This window comes from Electrona antarctica (assembly GCF_951216825.1).
Source record: "Electrona antarctica genome assembly, chromosome: 1".
In the NCBI taxonomy this organism is placed as follows: domain Eukaryota; kingdom Metazoa; phylum Chordata; class Actinopteri; order Myctophiformes; family Myctophidae; genus Electrona; species Electrona antarctica.
Window position 1 is genome coordinate 8,616,616 of NC_136806.1, and position 21,477 is coordinate 8,638,092.

Here is a 21,477-nt window from a genome sequence, read left to right on the forward strand (position 1 = left end):
ACAAAAACAAAACAGCTTTGGACTTCGACCATTGGACGAGGAAGGGTGTCTTAAACACTTTTTTACAAAGATCATAAAGCAGGCATTAAGACCAGTGAGATCACACAAAGTCTGCTCTCAGTGGGGCAATATGGATCTGCTATTTTTCAATAGCTAAAGTATAACATAATGCTTAAAACACCAAAAGGGGTTCCCGCCCAGAATGGGTTATTCTTATCAGTGGTGGAAACCACTGATAATAATAATGTATCAGTACTGAGTACATTTACTCAAGTACTGTACATGGTAACATTTTGAGGTACTTTTACTTCTATAGTCCACTACATCTTGGATCCAAATATTGTACTTTTACTCCACTACATGCTTTTTTTAAACTTAGTTACTACTACTTTGTAGAATTTCATTTTTAGTGCAAAACATACATTAACCATTTCATTTCGACCATTTGAAAATAGCTGATCTACAAGCTCAAAATGCATCACGGGAGATTTTACTCATATGGATATGAAGCATCAAGTGATGGTGTAAAAGTAGTAATTTATCCAAAGGGTAACAATATATATATTCTTTTCTCCACGTTATCCGCGTTCTCCACGTTATCAAATGTAACTCAATGTCATAAATGACACAGAGTCACATTCCTGACAGAATCTCCGGGTGGTTTGTTTAGTTTTTCTTATATGACTCGACCTAAGATTTCTATGGGATTTTCAAGACAATAATAACGCCGTGACCCAGCCAGGGCTAGTGGGACTGGATGTCCAGATCAAGTTTTTTTGCTCCCAATCCGATTCCGATCATTTGATTTTGAGCATCTGCCAATATCGATTTTTCCTGATCCGATATTTATATTTTATAGAACACGTATAATCGCCATAATCACCATAGTACAATAACCCAAATCACAGACAATATCCAGTCTAATTTCATGATATGGATATAATATTGATGCTAGGGATGTCCCGATTACGTTTTTTTAGCTCCCGATCCGATTCCGATCTTTTGAAAATGACGTGATCGGCCCGATTTCCGATCACCCGATCCAATCGGGACAACCCTAATTGTTAGTATTGCAGGGTGTCTTGTCTGGTATCTTTACTGACCTTAGCAGTGAAGATCAGAATGAATATTTTACATGCATGTGTTCTGTCTCTCCAGAGCCCACCTTCATCTCCATGTCTCAGATGTAATAATGTTCTATCTGTCTCTCCATAGCCCACCTTCATCTCCATGTCTCAGATGTAATAATGTTTTATCTGTCTCTCCAGAGCCCACCTTCATCTCCATGTCTCAGATGTAATATGTGTTCTATCTGTTTCTCCAGAGCCCACCTTCATCTCCATGTCTCAGATGTAATAATGTTCTATGTGTCTCTCCAGAGCCCACCTTCATCTCCATGTCTCAGATGTAATATGTGTTCTATCTGTCTCTCCAGAGCCCACCTTCATCTCCATGTCTCAGATGTAATATGTGTTCTATCTGTCTCTCCAGAGCCCACCTTCATCTCCATGTCTCAGATGTAATAATGTGTTCTATCTGTTTCTCCAGAGCCCACCTTCATCTCCATGTCTCAGATGTAATAATGTTCTATCTGTTTCTCCAGAGCCCACCTTCATCTCCATGTCTCAGATGTAATATGTTCTATCTGTCTCTCCAGAGCCCACCTTCATCTCCATGTCTCAGATGTAATAATGTATTCTATCTGTCTCTCCAGAGCCCACCTTCATCTCCATGTCTCAGATGTAATAATGTATTCTATCTGTCTCTCCAGAGCCCACCTTCATCTCCATGTCTCAGATGTAATAATGCGTTCTATCTGTCTCTCCAGAGCCCACCTTCATCTCCATGTCTCAGATGTAATAATGTGTTATATCTGTTTCTCCAGAGCCCACCTTCATCTCCATGTCTCAGATGTAATAATGTTCTATCTGTCTCTCCAGAGCCCACCTTCATCTCCATGTCTCAGATGTAATAATGTGTTCTATCATCTCTCCAGAGCCCACCTTCATCTCCATGTCTCAGATGTAATAATGTGTTCTATCTGTCTCTCCAGAGCCCACCTTCATCTCCATGTCTCAGATGTAATAATGTTCTATCATCTCTCCAGAGCCCACCTTCATCTCCATGTCTCAGATGTAATAATGTTCTATCTGTCTCTCCAGAGCCCACCTTCATCTCCATGTCTCAGATGCCAGAGAGTGATGCCAGCGAGGCGGGAGACGATGACAAGGTCTACCTTTTCTTCAGCGAGACCGCCGTGGAGTACGACTTCTACAACAAGCTGCTGGTGTCTAGGGTGGCGCGCGTCTGCAAGGTGTGTGTGTGTGCGTGCGTGCGTGCGTGCGTGCGTGCGTGCGTGCGTGCGTGCGTGCGTGCGTGCGTGCGTGCGTGCGTGCGTGCGTGCGTGCGTGCGTGCGTGCGTGCGTGCGTTGCACGGGTCTCCCGATTCTGTAAATACCCGACAGGACTCGGGACCATTTTTACTGGCAGTTTTCATTGTGCTTGACATTCATTGTGTTGTGTCTGTGTTTGCGCTGTGGTCATACAGGGGGACCTGGGAGGTCAGCGGACCCTGCAGAAGAAGTGGACCTCCTTCCTGAAGGCCAGGCTGGACTGTCCCGTCCTGGAGTCCCAGCTGCCGTACATCATCCAGGACACCTTCCTCTGGTGTGACCCGCTGTTGAACTGGAAGCACTGCATGTTCTACGCCGTCTTCACCCCACAGTCGTAAGTTGGGGGGAGGGAGAGAGAGAGAGAGACAGAGAGAATTATCTGTATTTGTGTGAATCGCGGATTCGAATGAAAATCAACCGATAATCACCAGTCCCTCGAATGCAATGGAGCCAGCAGGCTTTGCTGTTTGCGTTGTCTGACTATTACTAACCCTAACCCTAAATCTGACCCAAACAAACTTATCGTAGCCACACGCCATCTGCAGAATGTAACCGCTTCTGACGGAGGACCAGCCAGCAAATCCAGAAAAAAACAAGAGAACTGATTTATTTAATTAAGCCTCAGACCTTCAACCAGAAACCTATAACCTCAGTCTTAACCAGCCACGTAATTCCCTTAACTCATTTTGGGCGGGAACCCCTTTTGGTGTTTTAAGCATTATTACATTTTTTAGCTACTTTAGCTATTGGAAAAATAGCAGATCTACAAGCTCATAGCACGGCACCAAGTGCCGTAGATCTGCTATTTTTGAAAAATCGTGAAAATGTGGCGCAAATCTTTGAATTTATATTCTTTCAGAGTGAACGATTTTAACTAAAATCTTTGCTTATGGGGGGGGGGGGGGGGTCCCTGAAACTACAGAATTTCAGATGGGGTCGGCGGCCAATTACAGATATTTTTGGGGGTCCGTGACATGAAAATGTTTGAGGTTTTTCAGAGAATTGTCATGATTTAGAAGACATTTTTAAAATTTCGAACCTCATATCAGTGTTAACCGGCCACGTGAGTCAGTATCACGGTGTTTTCGCTTCGGTGGCAGTTTCCTAATCAGTAACCTAAATCTACTGGTGATTATCGGTTGATAACATTGGAAGCGGGTTGAATGCGGATGAGTCTGGAAGCGTGTCACGCACCGAAAATACTGTCATTTTTGGTTTTATTACTAGTGATTTTAAGATATAAAAGTGTTTGAAGTGGTCAAACTAGCGATAGAATACTTTGCTTTAACCCATTCTTGGCGGGAACCCCTTTTGGTGATTTAAGCGTTACGTTAAACTTTAGCTATTGAAAAATAGCAGATCTACAAGCTCATGAACTTGTAGGTCTGCTATTTTTGAAAAATCGTTAAAATGTGCCTAAAATCTTTCAGAAAATTGTCACGATTTAGAAAACTTATTTTTTTATTTCGACGTCAGGCCTGAATGGGTTAAACCTCAATCTGCCGTTTCCTCAGCTGGTTGGCTGTGTATTGCTATACGTTAAACTATTTCCAAAACTAGTAAATCCGCTCAAGAAACCAATTAAAACTAACAAAAAAAAAAAGATGTCAAAACAAACTAAAATGAAAAATCCCAAACTATAATAACCTGTGTGTGTGTGTGTGTGTGTGTGTGTGTGTGTGTGTGTGTGTGTGTGTGTGTGTGTGTGTGTGTGTGTGTGTGTGTGTGTGTGTGTGTGTGTGTGTGTGTGTGTGTGTGTGTGTGTGTGTGTGTGTGTGTGTGTGTGTGCGCGTGCGTGCGTGCAGGGACTCGTCGGGCCTGTCGGCGGTGTGTGCGTACAACGTGCTGGACATCAGCAAGGTGTTCTCCGAGGGGAAGTACAAGACCCCCGTTACCGTGGAGACCTCCTTTGTGAAGTGGGTGATGTACAGCAAAGATGTGCCCTCCCCCCGGCCCGGAGCGGTGAGTCGGCCAAAAGCCTGCTCTCTCTCTCTCTCTCTCTCTCTGTGTGTGTGTGTGTGTGTGTGTGTGTGTGCGCGCGCGCACACATGCGTGTGTGCTGGTCAGGAAGTTAATGGTTCGTGTTTCCGTTCCTCTTTGGTTCCGTCTCCGCCCCCTCGTCCTCTCCGTTCCCATGGATTAAAAAAAACAACATTCTAAAACCTTTCTTATTACAAGGATCGCGCCAATTTTTGTAATGCAATAGAATAGAACAGGGCATTGGAACCTCCATAACTCTTGAGTCCATACAAATGGATCCAAATGGACCCGTACGATTCCATTCGTAACTTAGTTACATGGATGAATTCATTCATTCATTCTGTGATAAAAGGAAAGAGCACGTCTTCACTTCCACAACATACAGACACGATATCACAGAGGATGTGTTGTAGGGTTGGATCAGACTTTGAAGATATGGGCGTGTCATACCTTTGGTTCATTTGTTGGCTAACATCAGAGTTTTGTACTCTGTGTGTGGCAGAAACTATCAGAGTTTTGTACTCTGTGAGGGCAGAAACCATCAGAGTTTTGTACTCTGTGAGGGCAGAAACCATCAGAGTTTTGTACTCTGTGAGGGCAGAAACCATCAGAGTTTTGTACTCTGTGAGGGCAGAAACCATCATAGTTTTGTACTCTGTGAGGGCAGAAACCATCAGAGTTTTGTACTCTGTGAGGGCAGAAACCATCATAGTTTTGTACTCTGTGAGGGCAGAAACCACCAGAATTTTGTACTCTGTGAGGGGCAGAAACCATCAGAGTTTTGTACTCTGTGAGGGCAGAAACCATCAGAGTTTTGTACTCTGTGAGGGCAGAAACCACCAGAGTTTTGTACTCTGTGAGGGCAGAAACAACCAGAGTTTTGTATTCTGTGAGGGCAGAAACCATCATAGTTTTGTACTCTGTGAGGGCAGAAACCATCAGAGTTTTGTACTCTGTGAGGGGCAGAAACCATCAGAGTTTTGTACTCTGTGAGGGCAGAAACCAACATCAGAGTTTTGTACTCTGTGAGGGCAGAAACCATCAGAGTTTTGTACTCTGTGAGGGCAGAAACCATCAGAGCTTTGTACTCAGAGTTTTGCAGAAACCGGGAACCAACGGAGAATTTTGGCTGGTTGAAGACCAAGCGTACTGCGGCATTCTGGGTCAATTCACCCTTTGTCAGCCTTCTGATTGGTCCCTGACTGACTAACCAGCAGGCTCTTTCTGCCTTGTTCCGCCCTGGTTCCACCTTGTTAATGTTGAATTTGCTAAAACATCTTTTTTTGGAAAAAACTAAAAACAAACATGATATGCCCAGTCACCATGCTGCACCTGTGATGTTCCTTTTTACTGACACCAAGTTTAAAATAAGAATTGAATGCACAGAATATCAATACGAAGCAACTGAAAAACATGTTATTTCAATGGTAGTGGATGGAGAGAGAGGATTTTTGTCCAACCATGAAACGGCAACCAATGGGTGCAAATAGGGGCACAACCATGGGCGGGACTTGACAAAGGGTGAATTGGTGAACCCCTTTTGGTGTTTTAAGCATTATGTTATACTTTAGCTATTGAAAAATGCTATTTTTGAAAAATCTTAAATGTGGCGCAAATCTTTAAATATATATTGTAGCGCCCAAATCCTACATTTGTGGCACTACTGGTTGCCGACAGTCGGGTTGTATAGTTAAGACGTGTGCTCCAGGAAGTGATGTCCAGACATGTTGGTATAATGAGGATTTATTATCTGTCTCTGCAGGCCTAGTCACTACAGCATACATATAAATAAATGCAATAGACGTACATGATCCAAACAGCCTCCTAAAACACAGTCTGAAAACGTTTGCCTCTTGTCAGCAACACCTGCTGTTTGATTGAGACCTGATTAAATACCCTTCCAACCTTCACATTGACCACACCCCTCAGTGGACATCATTGGCCACAATTAGGAGACTCAAATGGCGCTTACACACCCACCCCTAATTGCTACTGGTGTGAAAAACAGAGCAATTCAAAAACATAAAAAAATACAAAGAGCCATTAAACAACAAAACCAAAATTCAAAAACTTTTAAGCATTCATAACTCAGGCAATATTCAAAATTGCAAACATAAACTGGCCTACTTAGAGAGGGTGTATGAGTGTCAGAGACTTGCTTAAGCAACTCAGGTGTCTTCTGCTTTGATCCTTTTTGTTCTTGAGCTCTCCCATCTTCTTTTCTTTCTCTTTCTTTGGCTCTGCCATTTTCCCTTCTTTCTCTCCTTTGAGCTTTTAGCTGCCATCTTCTTGACCACAGTCAGGGACATGTTGTGGCTCCGTTCCTTGGAGGCGGACATGGCCTCGACGACCTGCTCAGCGATGTTGGGGCTGGTCTTCTTTGGTTGTGGAGCTGCTGCCTTCATGGCCTGAGCTGGAGAGAAGGATGGATGCTTTTGTATGAGTGGCTCTTCCACCACTCTGCTCAGCTTGGGCCTCTCACCAACAGCTGATTCTTCAGCTGAGCTGCTGATTGTAGCATCTTGTAGACCTACTGCCTGCATTTCCTGTGTTCCCTGCAGAGCCTCACCACCATTGTCACACTCATGAGCAACAACAGAGGCCCCAATAATATTAAATATGAAATCACAGTCAGGGACGGGATACTCAATAACAAATGTGAAATCATCATCATGGTACTTTTGACCCAGATGGTTTGGAAAATACTTGTGCATGAGATAGTCATGAATTGTTTTCTGAGTGACTACTGGAGCTTCATCATCCAACCAATAATCCATGTTCAAATGAACAAAAAGTCAGTTAAAAGTGCTTGTTTTTACCAATACTGGGTTTCCTCTGTATTGGCGGCCGTGCGCCGCTGAAACACACACACTTTGTCGGTCGGTGTGGATGATCTCCCGACTGCCAAGCGGTCCCGTCCGGCCCCGAAGATCTGCTGCTGCTGCTGCTGCAGCGGCCGTGCGGCGACAGTGCTGCCGATGTCCCGGTGCACCCCTATAGCGCCGAGTTGAAATCGATCACCACCACCTCACAGCAACTTGTAGAGATGATCACAGCTGCTGCCATCTCTGCAGATCCGTCCGGTTCTCACCAAACACACACACACACCCTGTCTGTGTGTACTGTGTCCAATGTCCTCTTCTGAAACAACCCTGCTCGTTTGACTTGCTTCCTATAAACAAGTGTAGAACTAAGGCAGTTTTCAGACCTAGTGTAGCGCCCAAATCCTACATTTGTGGCACTACTGGTTGCCGACAGTCGGGTTGTATAGTTAAGACGTGTGCTCCAGGAAGTGATGTCCAGACATGTTGGTATAATGAGGATTTATTATCTGTCTCTGCAGGCCTAGTCACTACAGCATACATATAAATAAATGCAATAGACGTACATGATCCAAACAGCCTCCTAAAACACAGTCAGAAAACTGTTTGCCTCTTGTCAGCAACACCTGCTGCTTGATTGAGACCTGATTAAATACCCTTCCAACCTTCACATTGACCACACCCCTCAGTGGACATCATTGGCCACAATTAGGAGACTCAAAATGGCGCTTACACACCTTGGAGCCTCGCACCCTCTGCCAGGAAAAGAAGATGGGAGAGCTCAAGAAAGAAACGTATAAAAGACTTGAGTTTAAGCAGGTGACAGGTCTGACTCAGTCATTCATCCCCTCTCTGAAATCTGCTTTTTTGTAAAACTGTAAAACTGAAATGAATATGAGTTGCCTTAAATGATTTGTATTTTGTATTTATGGCTCTTTTGTATTTTTTGTTTTTTAAAATTGCTCTTTCTTGTATGCCAGTAGCAATTAGGGGTGGGTGTGTAAGAGCCATTTGAGCCACCATATTGTTTTCCATGGTTCATTCAAGTTGCCAATCTAGGTTGCCATGGTTACAGGGAGGGAGGGTATTTAACCCTGGCCCTAATTGGTATCAGGTGTTGCCAGTGGCAGAGGTAAACCAGTTTTTGACTGTGTTCATGAGGGCTGGTGATCTGTATCCTGTGCGTTTTGATGATTTATGTTATGTTTGTTTTATATGACAAAGTATAGGACTTTGAGCACTATAATAAATATAATTTAACTTCTACTCAACGGACACTTTTGGACATCAGTTATTTTGATCACACGTCTGAACTTCCTCGGCAGCCAGTATCACCCAAGTATAGGGACTTGGGCGTTACAGTAGGTCAAAAACTGCCTCAGTTCAAGAAGATTTGTTTATAGGGAACAAGTCGGACTACAAGCGAGGTTCGTTTTGGACACGCACGGACAAGGCGTGTGTGACACTGTGTTGGCGTGGAGCGGACTGATCGTCCACTGCTCTACAAACATGTTCTGCTGACTGCTGCTGTTACCTGAAGCAAGCGATTGATTGCCACCCGGAGCTACAGGGGTGCCACCTGGGACGTAATCACTTCAGCAGGCCAGCCGAGATCGGGTCGGTACTGGACCGAGCCGCAAAGACACAGAACATATTTTGCGCTGACCACCGTCAGCGCCGTGGTTAGTGTTTATCCAGCGGCGCACTGGGCGCAGGCAGCGCTCAACAATAACAACAATGGAGCATGTGCACGCACTATTAACTCTTAACTGTGTGACCATCTGAACACTGAACATTGATGTTTATTTCATTCATGGGCGATGGGGAGGCGCTATATTGCGCTGGTAAACAGCCAAAGAATGACAATGTGCTTCAACTTCTGTCTGGTGTCAGTGGGGCTGTCACCAGAAAACTCATGGTCACAAGGACGCCAAAAGAAGCGTTGTCTGACAAGTTGGAAAGTTTGCAGAGGGAGCGATTAAATGATGAACAATATATAAAAGAGGCAAAAGATGCATTTTGTGAATTCATGAGTGTGATTGATGCCAACAATGATACAATATGGAACAAAGCTAAAGATCTAAGTTATGATAATTTTAGTGATGAAATGGACAAGTGGTTGTATGGTCCAAATTATTGCCCTGATGATGATGATGTGATCGACATTGAGGGTTCTGTTGCCACAAATCACTGTGACAAAGATGACGATGTCATATTTGATGTTGAAGCTTGTGTTGCCCAATTCTGTGACAAAGACTATGGGTGTGAGTGCGAGGCTCCAAGGCCACAGGAGATGCAGGCAGAGCAAGATGCCACCATGACTAACAGCTTGACTGAAGAATCAGCTGTCACAAAGAGACTGAGTAGAGTGGTGACCGAGCCACTTGGTGCAGAAAGGAGTCCATCCTTCTCGTTCTCTACAGCTCCGGCCATGAAGGCTGCCAAGGGAGAGGCAGCAGCTCCACGACCCAAGAAGACCGGCCCCAGCATCACTGAGCTGGTCGTCGAGGCCGTGTCCGCCTCAGGCTCCAAGGAATGGAGCAACATGTCCCTGGCTGCCGTCAAGAAGGTGGCAGCTAAAAGCTCGAAAGGGAGAAAGAGAGAAAAATGGCAGAGCCAAAGAAAGAGAAAGAAAAGATGGCAAAGCTCAAACGGGAGGAAAAGAAGATGGGAGAGCTCAAGAAAGAAACGTATAAAAGACTTGAGTTTAAGCAGGTGACAGGTCTGACTCAGTCATTCATCCCCTCTCTGAAATCTGCTTTTTTGTAAAACTGTAAAACTGAAATGAATATGAGTTGCCTTAAATGATTTGTATTTTGTATTTATGGCTCTTTTGTATTTTTTGTTTTTTAAAATTGCTCTTTCTTGTATGCCAGTAGCAATTAGGGGTGGGTGTGTAAGAGCCATTTGAGCCACCATATTGTTTTCCATGGTTCACCAAAAGTTGCCAATCTAGGTTGCCATGGTTACAGGGAGGGAGGGTATTTAACCCTGGCCCTAATTAGTATCAGGTGTTGCCAGTGGCAGAGGTAAACCAGTTTTTGACTGTGTTCATGAGGGCTGGTGATCTGTATCCTGTGCGTTTTGATGATTTATGTTATGTTTGTTTTATATGACAAAGTATAGGACTTTGAGCACTATAATAAATATAATTTAACTTCTACTCAACGGACACTTTTGGACATCAGTTATTTTGATCACACGTCTGAACTTCCTCGGCAGCCAGTATCACCCAAGTATAGGGACTTGGGCGTTACAGTAGGTCAAAAACTGCTAGTGTAGCGCCCAAATCCTACATTTGTGGCACTACTGGTTGCCGACAGTCGGGTTGTATAGTTAAGACGTGTGCTCCAGGAAGTGATGTCCAGACATGTTGGTATAATGAGGATTTATTATCTGTCTCTGCAGGCCTAGTCACTACAGCATACATATAAATAAATGCAATAGACGTACATGATCCAAACAGCCTCCTAAAACACAGTCTGAAAACGTTTGCCTCTTGTCAGCAACACCTGCTGTTTGATTGAGACCTGATTAAATACCCTTCCAACCTTCACATTGACCACACCCCTCAGTGGACATCATTGGCCACAATTAGGAGACTCAAATGGCGCTTACACACCCACCCCTAATTGCTACTGGTGTGAAAAACAGAGCAATTCAAAAACATAAAAAAATACAAAGAGCCATTAAACAACAAAACCAAAATTCAAAAACTTTTAAGCATTCATAACTCAGGCAATATTCAAAATTGCAAACATAAACTGGCCTACTTAGAGAGGGTGTATGAGTGTCAGAGACTTGCTTAAGCAACTCAGGTGTCTTCTGCTTTGATCCTTTTTGTTCTTGAGCTCTCCCATCTTCTTTTCTTTCTCTTTCTTTGGCTCTGCCATTTTCCCTTCTTTCTCTCCTTTGAGCTTTTAGCTGCCATCTTCTTGACCACAGTCAGGGACATGTTGTGGCTCCGTTCCTTGGAGGCGGACATGGCCTCGACGACCTGCTCAGCGATGTTGGGGCTGGTCTTCTTTGGTTGTGGAGCTGCTGCCTTCATGGCCTGAGCTGGAGAGAAGGATGGATGCTTTTGTATGAGTGGCTCTTCCACCACTCTGCTCAGCTTGGGCCTCTCACCAACAGCTGATTCTTCAGCTGAGCTGCTGATTGTAGCATCTTGTAGACCTACTGCCTGCATTTCCTGTGTTCCCTGCAGAGCCTCACCACCATTGTCACACTCATGAGCAACAACAGAGGCCCCAATAATATTAAATATGAAATCACAGTCAGGGACGGGATACTCAATAACAAATGTGAAATCATCATCATGGTACTTTTGACCCAGATGGTTTGGAAAATACTTGTGCATGAGATAGTCATGAATTGTTTTCTGAGTGACTACTGGAGCTTCATCATCCAACCAATAATCCATGTTCAAATGAACAAAAAGTCAGTTAAAAGTGCTTGTTTTTACCAATACTGGGTTTCCTCTGTATTGGCGGCCGTGCGCCGCTGAAACACACACACTTTGTCGGTCGGTGTGGATGATCTCCCGACTGCCAAGCGGTCCCGTCCGGCCCCGAAGATCTGCTGCTGCTGCTGCTGCAGCGGCCGTGCGGCGACAGTGCTGCCGATGTCCCGGTGCACCCCTATAGCGCCGAGTTGAAATCGATCACCACCACCTCACAGCAACTTGTAGAGATGATCACAGCTGCTGCCATCTCTGCAGATCCGTCCGGTTCTCACCAAACACACACACACACCCTGTCTGTGTGTACTGTGTCCAATGTCCTCTTCTGAAACAACCCTGCTCGTTTGACTTGCTTCCTATAAACAAGTGTAGAACTAAGGCAGTTTTCAGACCTAGTGTAGCGCCCAAATCCTACATTTGTGGCACTACTGGTTGCCGACAGTCGGGTTGTATAGTTAAGACGTGTGCTCCAGGAAGTGATGTCCAGACATGTTGGTATAATGAGGATTTATTATCTGTCTCTGCAGGCCTAGTCACTACAGCATACATATAAATAAATGCAATAGACGTACATGATCCAAACAGCCTCCTAAAACACAGTCTGAAAACGTTTGCCTCTTGTCAGCAACACCTGCTGTTTGATTGAGACCTGATTAAATACCCTTCCAACCTTCACATTGACCACACACCTCAGTGGACATCATTGGCCACAATTAGGAGACTCAAATGGCTCAGATTGAACATTTTTAACTAAAATCGTTGCTTCTGGGGGGGGGGGGGGGGGGTCCCTAGAACAACATATTTTGAGATGGGGGGTCAGTGGCAAAATACAGATAATTCTGGAGGTCCTTGACATGAAAAAGGTTTAGCACCACTGACATAAAAATTCAGAAACCTTTTTTTAATCGACCGGCATGGTGTAGGAGAGGAGAGAGTTACAATAGTCAAGTTTTGATATGACTGGATAAGGAGCTTGGCTGACTCCTGGGTGAGGAAGTCTAATCCATCGAATGTTATAGAGCATGATTTAGCCTGGGACCCCCTTGAACCCCCTCACAGACCCCGGGGACTCCCACACAGACCCCGGGGACCCCCTCACAGACCAGGGTGCACACGCAGATCCGACACACCAGAGGTCCGAAGCGCGGGGACATGTGATGTGATGCGAAAATGCGATGGTCCGACGCTGCTCCCGTGCTTGCAGTTATGGTTAGGTTAGGGATTCGGATCAATAGTATGTCGGAACTAAAGCCTGTACCTCACAGACCCCGGGGACCCCCTCACAGACCCCGGGGACCCCCTCACAGACCCCGGGACCCCCTCACAGACCCCGGGGACCCCCTCACAGACCCCGGGGAGGCAGTCGACCTCCGTTTGAGAACCACTGTTTTAAGGTTCTCCACCACAGTGGTGATGGACGGTCAAAGTACTCCTGTATGTGTCAAACATAGAGGTCAACAATCTAATTACTTTATTTTCCTTTCAGAAGTTAATTTGTGCAGTGGGTAACAGTGTTGTTTTTGGTAGCAAATTTCTATTTTAGTCTCTAGAAAGTAACGTTCTCATTTAGTTTTAGTCACATTTTAGTCACCTGGAATGTTTTAGTGTTAGTCTAGTTTTTGTCGACTAAATCTACAGTTAATTTTTGTTGACTATAATTTATATTGGCGGGCCTTGATGCCGTCATAATGGCTGTTTTATACTTGCTGAAAATAGCAGATCTACAAGCTCACAACGTGTCGCGCTGAGACGCATTGTGAGCTTGTTGATCTGCTATTTTTATCATGCAACCAAGTGTAAAATGACTTATACTGGTTCTCTTGTCCACTAGTAACTTCCTAACATTTTAGTCTAGTTTTTATTTAGTTGACAAAATCGACAGTATATTTAGTCATAGTTTTAGTCACCATAGCTTAGTTTTCGTCAGTGAAAAAAGGTAGTCGGCGAACATTTTTCGTCATTGTTTTAGTCGACGAAAACAACACTGAGTGGGTAAAACGTCCTTTGGTTCCATCATGTGTGTCTCGTGCTCCTCCTCCAGTGCATCGACGCAGAGGCTCGTAAGCAGGGCATCAACCAGACCCTGGATCTGCCTGACCGCACGCTGCAGTTCATCAGAGACAGGCCGCTGATGGACCAGGCCGTCCAGCCAATAGGAGAGAAGCCCCTGCTGGTGCGGAGGGGCGCCACGTTCACGCGCATCATAGTGGACCAGGTGCAGGCCGCGGACGAAGACGAGTACCACGTCATGTTCATAGGAACAGGTAGGTGTGTGTGTGTGTGTGTGTGTGTGTGTGTGTGTGTGTGTGTGTGTCTGTGTGTGTGTGTGTGTGTGTGTGTGTGTGTGTGTGTGTGTGTGTGTGTGTGTGTGTGTGTGTGTGTGTGTGTGTGTCGTTATGTTCATAGGAACAGGTGTGTATGTATAGCAGTGGTTTTCAACCCTTTTCATGCCAAGGCCCATTACTTACTGGTCCTTTGAGCCACGGGCCACCATTTGATGACATTTAGCCTCTCGGACCCAAAACGAAAGAATATTTTGTCCACAACAAGAAAACGTCAAACGTCAAAATAACAGTTCTGCTACATTCTCTAATTGTGTAGACTTCTTGTAAATTAAAGGGGAAAACCACCCATTTTCAACATTTTACTATGTCATTAATATACCTTAGAGCTGTTGTGTGGAAATAATAAAAAAGTCCCCCCATTCTGTGTTTCCTAGAACTGTAATTATGGAAAAAATCATTAACATGGTGAAACACATCTTGATGATGTCATCAAGATGTGTTTCACCATGTTAATGGGTTTTTTCAGACCTCTAGTTCTAGGAAACACAGAATGGGGGGACTTTTTTATTATTTCCACACAACAGCTCTAAGGTATATTAATGACATAGTAAAATGTTGAAAATGAGTGGAATGCCCCTTTAAGTAATTGCAGATGTTTAACAATAATCTTTTAACTCTTGAGAGTGTAAAATTAAACCATGTGGTTTTATTTTATGTTCTCGAGAGTTAAAGATTTATAAGGGTCCATTTGGTTACAAACTCTCCATCATTTAGCTGGGGACCACCTGGAACGCCCTGGAGGACCACTGGTGGTCCCCGGACCACTGGTTGAAAACCACTAATGTATAACCCATGCGCAACCAAGCAAAAGATTGGGAACTCTTGATGTAGAACATGGTGTAACCGGACTGTTATTGTTTTGGGTTCGTCTGTAGAACATGTGACCATAATGTTGTTAATGTGTATACTCATTACTCTGGGTTCTAACAGAACACAGGACCGTAGTGTTGTTAATCTCTGGGTTCTCACAGAGCGTGGGACCGTAGTGATAATGTTTTGGGTTCTCACAGAACGTGGGACCGTAGTGATAATGTTTTGGGTTCTCACAGAACGTGGGACCGTAGTGAAAGCGGTGAACTTCGCTGACGAGATGTTCATCGTGGAGGAGGTGAAACTCTTCCAGACCGACGAGCCAATCAAAGTCCTCCGTTTCTCCGAGGCCACGGTAAGCCACTCTTAATCTTGTAAGAACAAGATTTGTTATGAAGTCAAAGCTCTACGGTGTGATCGTCATAGTTGGCAATAGAATGTTTGTTCCGTAGCACGGGTCTCCCCATCTCTCAATAGAATGCTTGTTCAGTAGCACGGGTCTCCCCATCTCTCAATAGAATGCTTGTTCAGTAGCACGGGTCTCCCCATCTCTCAAACTCTTTAATAATCAGCGTGTACGTTTCCACGTCAGGATACCAATTCTATCCAATGAGGAGAGAGAACTTCACAGAGACCATTTAAGTTGCTGCGAGAGTGAGGTCTAGTCAACACCAACTCGGGATTCCTGGATCGCTGCCCTCCACAATTTCCTATCCAACATCAGGCTCTTGAGCTCTTCAGTGTTGTCAGCCAAGCTGTCTACATAGGTGGTACGCTTCTTTCCCCTCCTGGCTTTGCCCTGCTGGGTTGGCTCCCATAGGGTCAATTTACCCAAGTTCTGGGTGCCTGACGCAGTGCCCTGCCAGCCTCATCCTTCTCTCTCTGACTTTGTCTGTGACCCGTGGTAGGTCCCCATAGAGGTCCACATTTCTGATGCGGTCCGTCCATGTGACACCTAGGGCCCGATTAAGCAAGTGGAATCTAATTACATATAATTTTACAGTTTTTAAGACGTGGGGGCGTGTGCAATGTCATATTACAATTATGGGCCAGGTAAGAAGCGCTTTCGACACCCCGTGGTGTGAGCAAAACAGCCTTGAATTAGTCATGGGAGTGTTTCAGGGAGTTTTGAGGCTTACCCAATGAACATGTCCGTACTATTCTCTTTACGACACCAGCTGATGTCCTCATGGAATGCGCCCTTTTCGGCAAGTGGTATTACATTTCTGCAGACTGGCACCATAGACATGACATGACTTTGTCACATTTGGGTTAATTATTCATATTGCACTGCATGCTGTCACCTTTATGCCTCAAAAGAACAGATCCACAAGCTGTCACAGCCATGATGTGCATAGCTTGTAGGCCTATGTCTCTATTTTGTTAAGTAACTTGCAGTTTTCATTGGAAAGTCATTACAGCGGCGCAGCCATATGCTAAGGGAGGGAGATATACGCACATCATCACTTAATTGGTTTCTGTTCTAAGCATGAAAAACAGCTGTAAAAATCTTTATTCTAGTTGATTTGATTCAAAAATGAATAACTAAGACTTTGAAATGGCACCTACCTATACCTTTCAGATCGGAATGGAACTGCGAGTAGATACGCAGCATTGGCTGGCAAATTGGCAATCCATGCGTAATGTTCCCAGAATCGTCTAACCCCCGAACATACAAGTTCGTTTGATATTGTTTAATTCGATAAAAATAGAACCATGTACCATACAGCGAATGAAAGCAAGATTCCTAAGGAATATGGGGATTTTTACATTTTAAAAAACGGTTGAGAAATGAGAGAACCATGAGTGTTTATAATATCAAATATTATAAGAATAATATGAAAGACAAACGGGCTGTGAAGAGCTCAGCTCACCATCCCGACAAGGAGGAAATATAGCCTATAGTGCATGCACGTATATGCACTGACTGTTGCACACACGCTCTTTATTTGTTTCTATTGAAAAACACGAGTAAAATAAAGTTTATTTTATTTTATTTCATTCGAGTCACGACGAAGGAATGAGTTGAAATGCCATACGTGCGCCATGCGTATTGCTGCGGCCCCAATGTTATGGTCTTCGCTCGTAGCATTTTATTGAAGAAGAATTGAGTCGGGTGTGATACAGCATATGAAAGCTAACTTCCCAGTGATTATGGAGATGTTTTAATCTTTTAAAAAGGTTGAGAAATGAGCGATATATGACCCTTTACAATCTCAACGTTTGAACGTTTGAGCCAGAAAGCTCGTCTCCTGCTGTTGCCATGTCTCATAGAAACAAGTAAATAGGTCTATAAACATACTCCCTAAAGAATCGCATATAACAGGGGTCTGCAACCTATTTTAAATGAAGTGCCATGTTTTTATTTTCTAGATAGTGAGTCTGCCATATCAAGATTCATTTTAATGACACCACATTAAAATTTCCAGCATATTTTGATTGTCCACAAATAAATAATGAATAAAGTTCTTCCTTCTTTTTACATATTTACTTGCACATTGTTATAATGATCATTATAAATATATATCCCCCTGCAGTCAGAGTTCATAGTTTTAATGAATTAATGTGATGCATTGTGAGCTGGTAGATCTGCTATTTTCAAAAGTAATCTTTGAAAAAAGTGACAATTGTGGAATATTTTTGAAAAATGTTATTGAAACATTTAAAAACACAAATCTGTCATGGGGGTGATGTATATAATCTACAAAGGAGAGAGTGCTTTTCCTCTCCCCATAGAGCATAATCAGACCTTAAATACTTAGACTAGAAAATACTCAGGCAAAAATACGGAGAAGTTCTGCAGACAGATAGATGGATGAAGAAGCACAGGCATTCAGATGAAGGTTCCGGAGTTCCATTTATTTCATAGAGTTCAGAATACAGCATCAAACAGCCATGGGGCCGGAGCCCCATGGATCCTTCCCTCAGCCCCTCGGCCTCCGGACTAACACACTCTCACTGTTACAAGCATTTTCAGTAGACCTTATACAACTCAAAGACAGAGACATCAAAGGAAGAATGCAAAGGTGGTCCCAACCCCCCTGTACCAAATTGTCACACATGTCTAAATAAGGTAGTGGTCACCAGGAAGGACAGAGCTAGGAGGCACAGTAGGTGTCCTGGCCTACTATCAGCAAACCCCCCATTTGTTTGGTCAAGCCCTGTTCTGGAATTCCTAGCCTCTGTGTCCTGACTTGTTTGCACTGCTGAAAGACAATGTAATGTCATACTACACTAAACAGTTGTTTAAGCTATATTAGTGTTAATTGTGGTTTTCCAGATACATCAGACCTCCCTTTGAGGCAACCATGCCTCATAAAAACGAATATGGAAACACAATTGACCCTCGTCCTCCCTTTGGCACTGACTGGAACATCAAGATGACACAAAGAAATCAAACAATTACAGTAGAATTAAAAATGGCTTACAAACTTCCAGGCATTCAAATCACATAACTCGTTACCAGTGTTCTCATTCCATTACAGTATTATCATCGGTGTGCTTATAGAACTCCCTTCTGTGTTCTCTCTTACACACTAACAACTTCTCTGTACTGTAATCAACTTCACTTTTAACCTTTACATAACTCAAAACATGATCATTGACATAAATGATAACCCGTAAACATATATCTGACATTTAAACACAATACACCGTCGCTGAATCCAACACCTTTTGCTTCACTCCAAAGCACCCAATTATTGAATACAAAGTGTGTTACGGTTCTTCAAACTTTACATCTGATGCTCTTAGCATCAGTTAATGTTAAGGATAAATTTTACCATAGTCATCCATAAAATGATTCATTTTACATCAGGGGTCACTGGCTTAGTTGGGCAAATGCATTCATCTGGGGGTCCTTGACATGGGAATGTCGCTGTGTGAGGATCACTGGTTTAAACAACATTAGGAGAAAAGCCCAAATAAGCACTTTAGAAACAAGAAAAGCAACCACAACTACCAATATTTACAAGCAACTTTACAGAAAAAGAAGCCGCTTATAATAAACAGCAAACAGACATGGCAACACTCCAGAGCCGCTCAAGTGTAAAATCAAACAGTGCTTTTTGCTTTTAAGACGTGGTCAGACCCAGGTCGAATCGGTATGCGCTGAGTGTTTTTAGGTCAAGGGGCTTAATAGCAAATAGCGCAAAGCGAAAATAATTAACATATGGACACTCCCCCAATGCTAAATTATGCAGGAACGTGGTATTCCATATGAGTGAGCGCTCACCACGGCTTCCATAATACGAAAAGGCGCAGAGCGAGGCCCAAATCTGTATTACCGCATGGGTTTTTCCACTTGCTTAATCGGGCCCCTAGTGCCTATTCGTAGCATTCTTGTGTAGACTCCATCCAGGGCTTTTTCCTGTTGTACTGTGAGGGTCCATGTCTCGGCCCCATACAGCAGTACTGACTCCACAGTAGCTATGAACAGCCGCCTCTTAAGGTCTTCTAACATATCTGATTTCCACACTTTCCTCATCCCGTGCAAGGCTTTCCAGGCAAGTGCTCTCCGAACCTTCAGATCCTGTTCAGTTGAGGCAGTCTTGGCCCCGAGGTACTTGAAGTCCTCGACTCGCTCGAGCACAGAGACCATTTATGGGCTGCTATTGTATGCCTTCCAGTTTAACTTTTCGTTTCATCGCGACCAATGTCACTTGTTTATCCTGTCTGAGTTCTCTACCCTGATTAGATCAAATTGGTATCCTGACCTGAAAATGTTTTTTTTCTTTCTGTTCTGTCCTGTTCCTGGACAAACAAAAAAAGTTATTTAACTTATTTGAACAAAAGTAAGTAAATAGAATCACTTGCATGCCACCTTTAAACCAATCACCTCATGACATTAATATTTTACTAAATGATGTTTACTGCGTCACTAACGTGCGTGCGTGCGTGGGTGCGTGCACAGGGTCATCTGTATGCTGGGTCAGAGTTCGGAGTGGTGCAGATGCCGCTGGCCAGCTGTGGGCGGTCGGCCTCCTGTGTGGACTGTGTCCTGGCCAGAGACCCATACTGTGGCTGGGACAAAACCACGGCACAATGTGTCGCCCTGACGGACTCACAGAGGTACAGTATAGGCTAAAGTTCTCAAACTCTTCCCGAACCCGACATGGCCCGATCGGTACCGACCCGACCCGACCTTATCGTGACCAAAAATCGTGATTGTTCTTTTTTCGTTATTATAATAAAAATAGCAATTCTGTTGTGTAATGTGATTGTGTATACATGTAGCCTATATGTATTTATTATGAAGAGGGCTGTGCTAGGCGATTCGCTTGTGACAGGAGGAGGGCTGGTGGCGGGGGTCGCATCGCACTGGCATTTCAGACTCAGAGGCCTCGTACACACATGTCAAACCATGTGACTTCCATTGGAAAAGCATTGAGCCTGAGGCGGCCATGAAACACAGACAGAACAGATCATGTCCGTCCGGCATGTGTGTACGAGGCCAGAGCAGCATGCAGCCCCGCAGTCCTGCACTTCTCCCTGTCTCCCAAACTGTGTGGAACTAACTCCCCATTGCAGTTAGAACCGCAGACTCACTCCCAATCCTCCACCGTAGTCTGAAGTCTCACCTCTTCAGACTCTATTTTTAGCCCGTAGCACTTGACGACCGTGCAGTCTCAGGAAAAAAAGGTTAACATGTAATTTAGATAGGGGGCACGGTGGCACAGTCGGTAGTGCTGTCGCCTCACAGCTAGAAGGTCCTGGGTTCGATTCCCACTTGGGACGCTGTGGGCGCTGGTGGCGTGCCCTCTCCTCCTCTCATCAGTGCCCATACCCGAGGCGGTGTTGGCGAAAGGGCCCCTCTGTGTGGAGTTTGCATGTTCTCCCCATGTCCCCTAGGGTAGGTACCCTCACAAAAAACATGCAGTAATCCTGGTCACTAAACTGCCTCCCCTTGGCCAGCCGGGGCGCCTGATGGAGGGGAAAGGAACTGGTTGGAATAACGTGTTCCTTCCACGTGCTAACGTCCAACCAGGGTAACTCCCCCCTGTCAGGTGTAAAGGAGCAACCTGGACACTCAGGCATGAAGGAAGTATGAGTTCAAGTCCGTTGCTCTCCCCAGGTTGGCGGAGGGTGTGTAGAGCCCAGATAGATAATTGACAGGGGGGAGAAAAATGGGTTACAAAATCGTGGGATAAAAATTATAATGAAAAAAAAACAAAAATGTTATTTAGATGGCATGTTATTTAGAGATATTGTTTTTTATTATATTATATTGTTGAGTGTGAGTGTGTTTAGAGTGATGCTTCCCACCTCTCCTTCTCCTCTCCTCTCCTCTCCTCTCCTCTCCTCTCCTCTCCTCTCCTCTCCTCTCCTCTCCTCTCCTCTCCTCTCCTCTCCTCTCCTCTCCTCTCCTCTCCTCTCCTCTCCTCTCCTCTCCTCTCCTCTCCTCTCCTCTCCTTCCCTCCTCTCCTCTCCTCTCCTCTCCTCTCCTCTCCTCTCCTCTCCTCTCCTTCCCTCCTCTCCTCTCCTCTCCTCTCCTCTCCTCTCCTCTCCTCTCCTCTCCTCTCCTCTCCTTCCCTCCTCTCCTCTTCCTCCTCTCCTCTCCTCTCCTCCTCTCCTTCCTCCTCTCCTCCTCTCTCTCTCTCCTCTCCTCCCTTCTCCCTCTCCTCTTCCTCTCTCTCCTCCTCTCCTCTCCTCTCCTCTCCTCTCCT

The 21,477-nt window shown here is 44.5% G+C and overlaps 1 protein-coding gene across 1 annotated transcript in view; it reads left to right on the forward strand.

Moving 5' to 3' along the window:
* Positions 1-21,477, forward strand: part of LOC306942922 (semaphorin-4E-like) — a 42,682-nt gene that overhangs the window by 17,232 nt on the left and 3,973 nt on the right. Inside the window, exons 9-14 of the mRNA XM_079529106.1 lie at positions 2,163-2,314; positions 2,549-2,727; positions 4,199-4,355; positions 13,699-13,921; positions 15,052-15,167; positions 19,725-19,882. Of these exons, the coding sequence (XP_079385232.1) occupies positions 2,163-2,314; positions 2,549-2,727; positions 4,199-4,355; positions 13,699-13,921; positions 15,052-15,167; positions 19,725-19,882 (985 nt within the window). The remainder of the gene's footprint in view (positions 1-2,162; positions 2,315-2,548; positions 2,728-4,198; positions 4,356-13,698; positions 13,922-15,051; positions 15,168-19,724; positions 19,883-21,477) is intronic.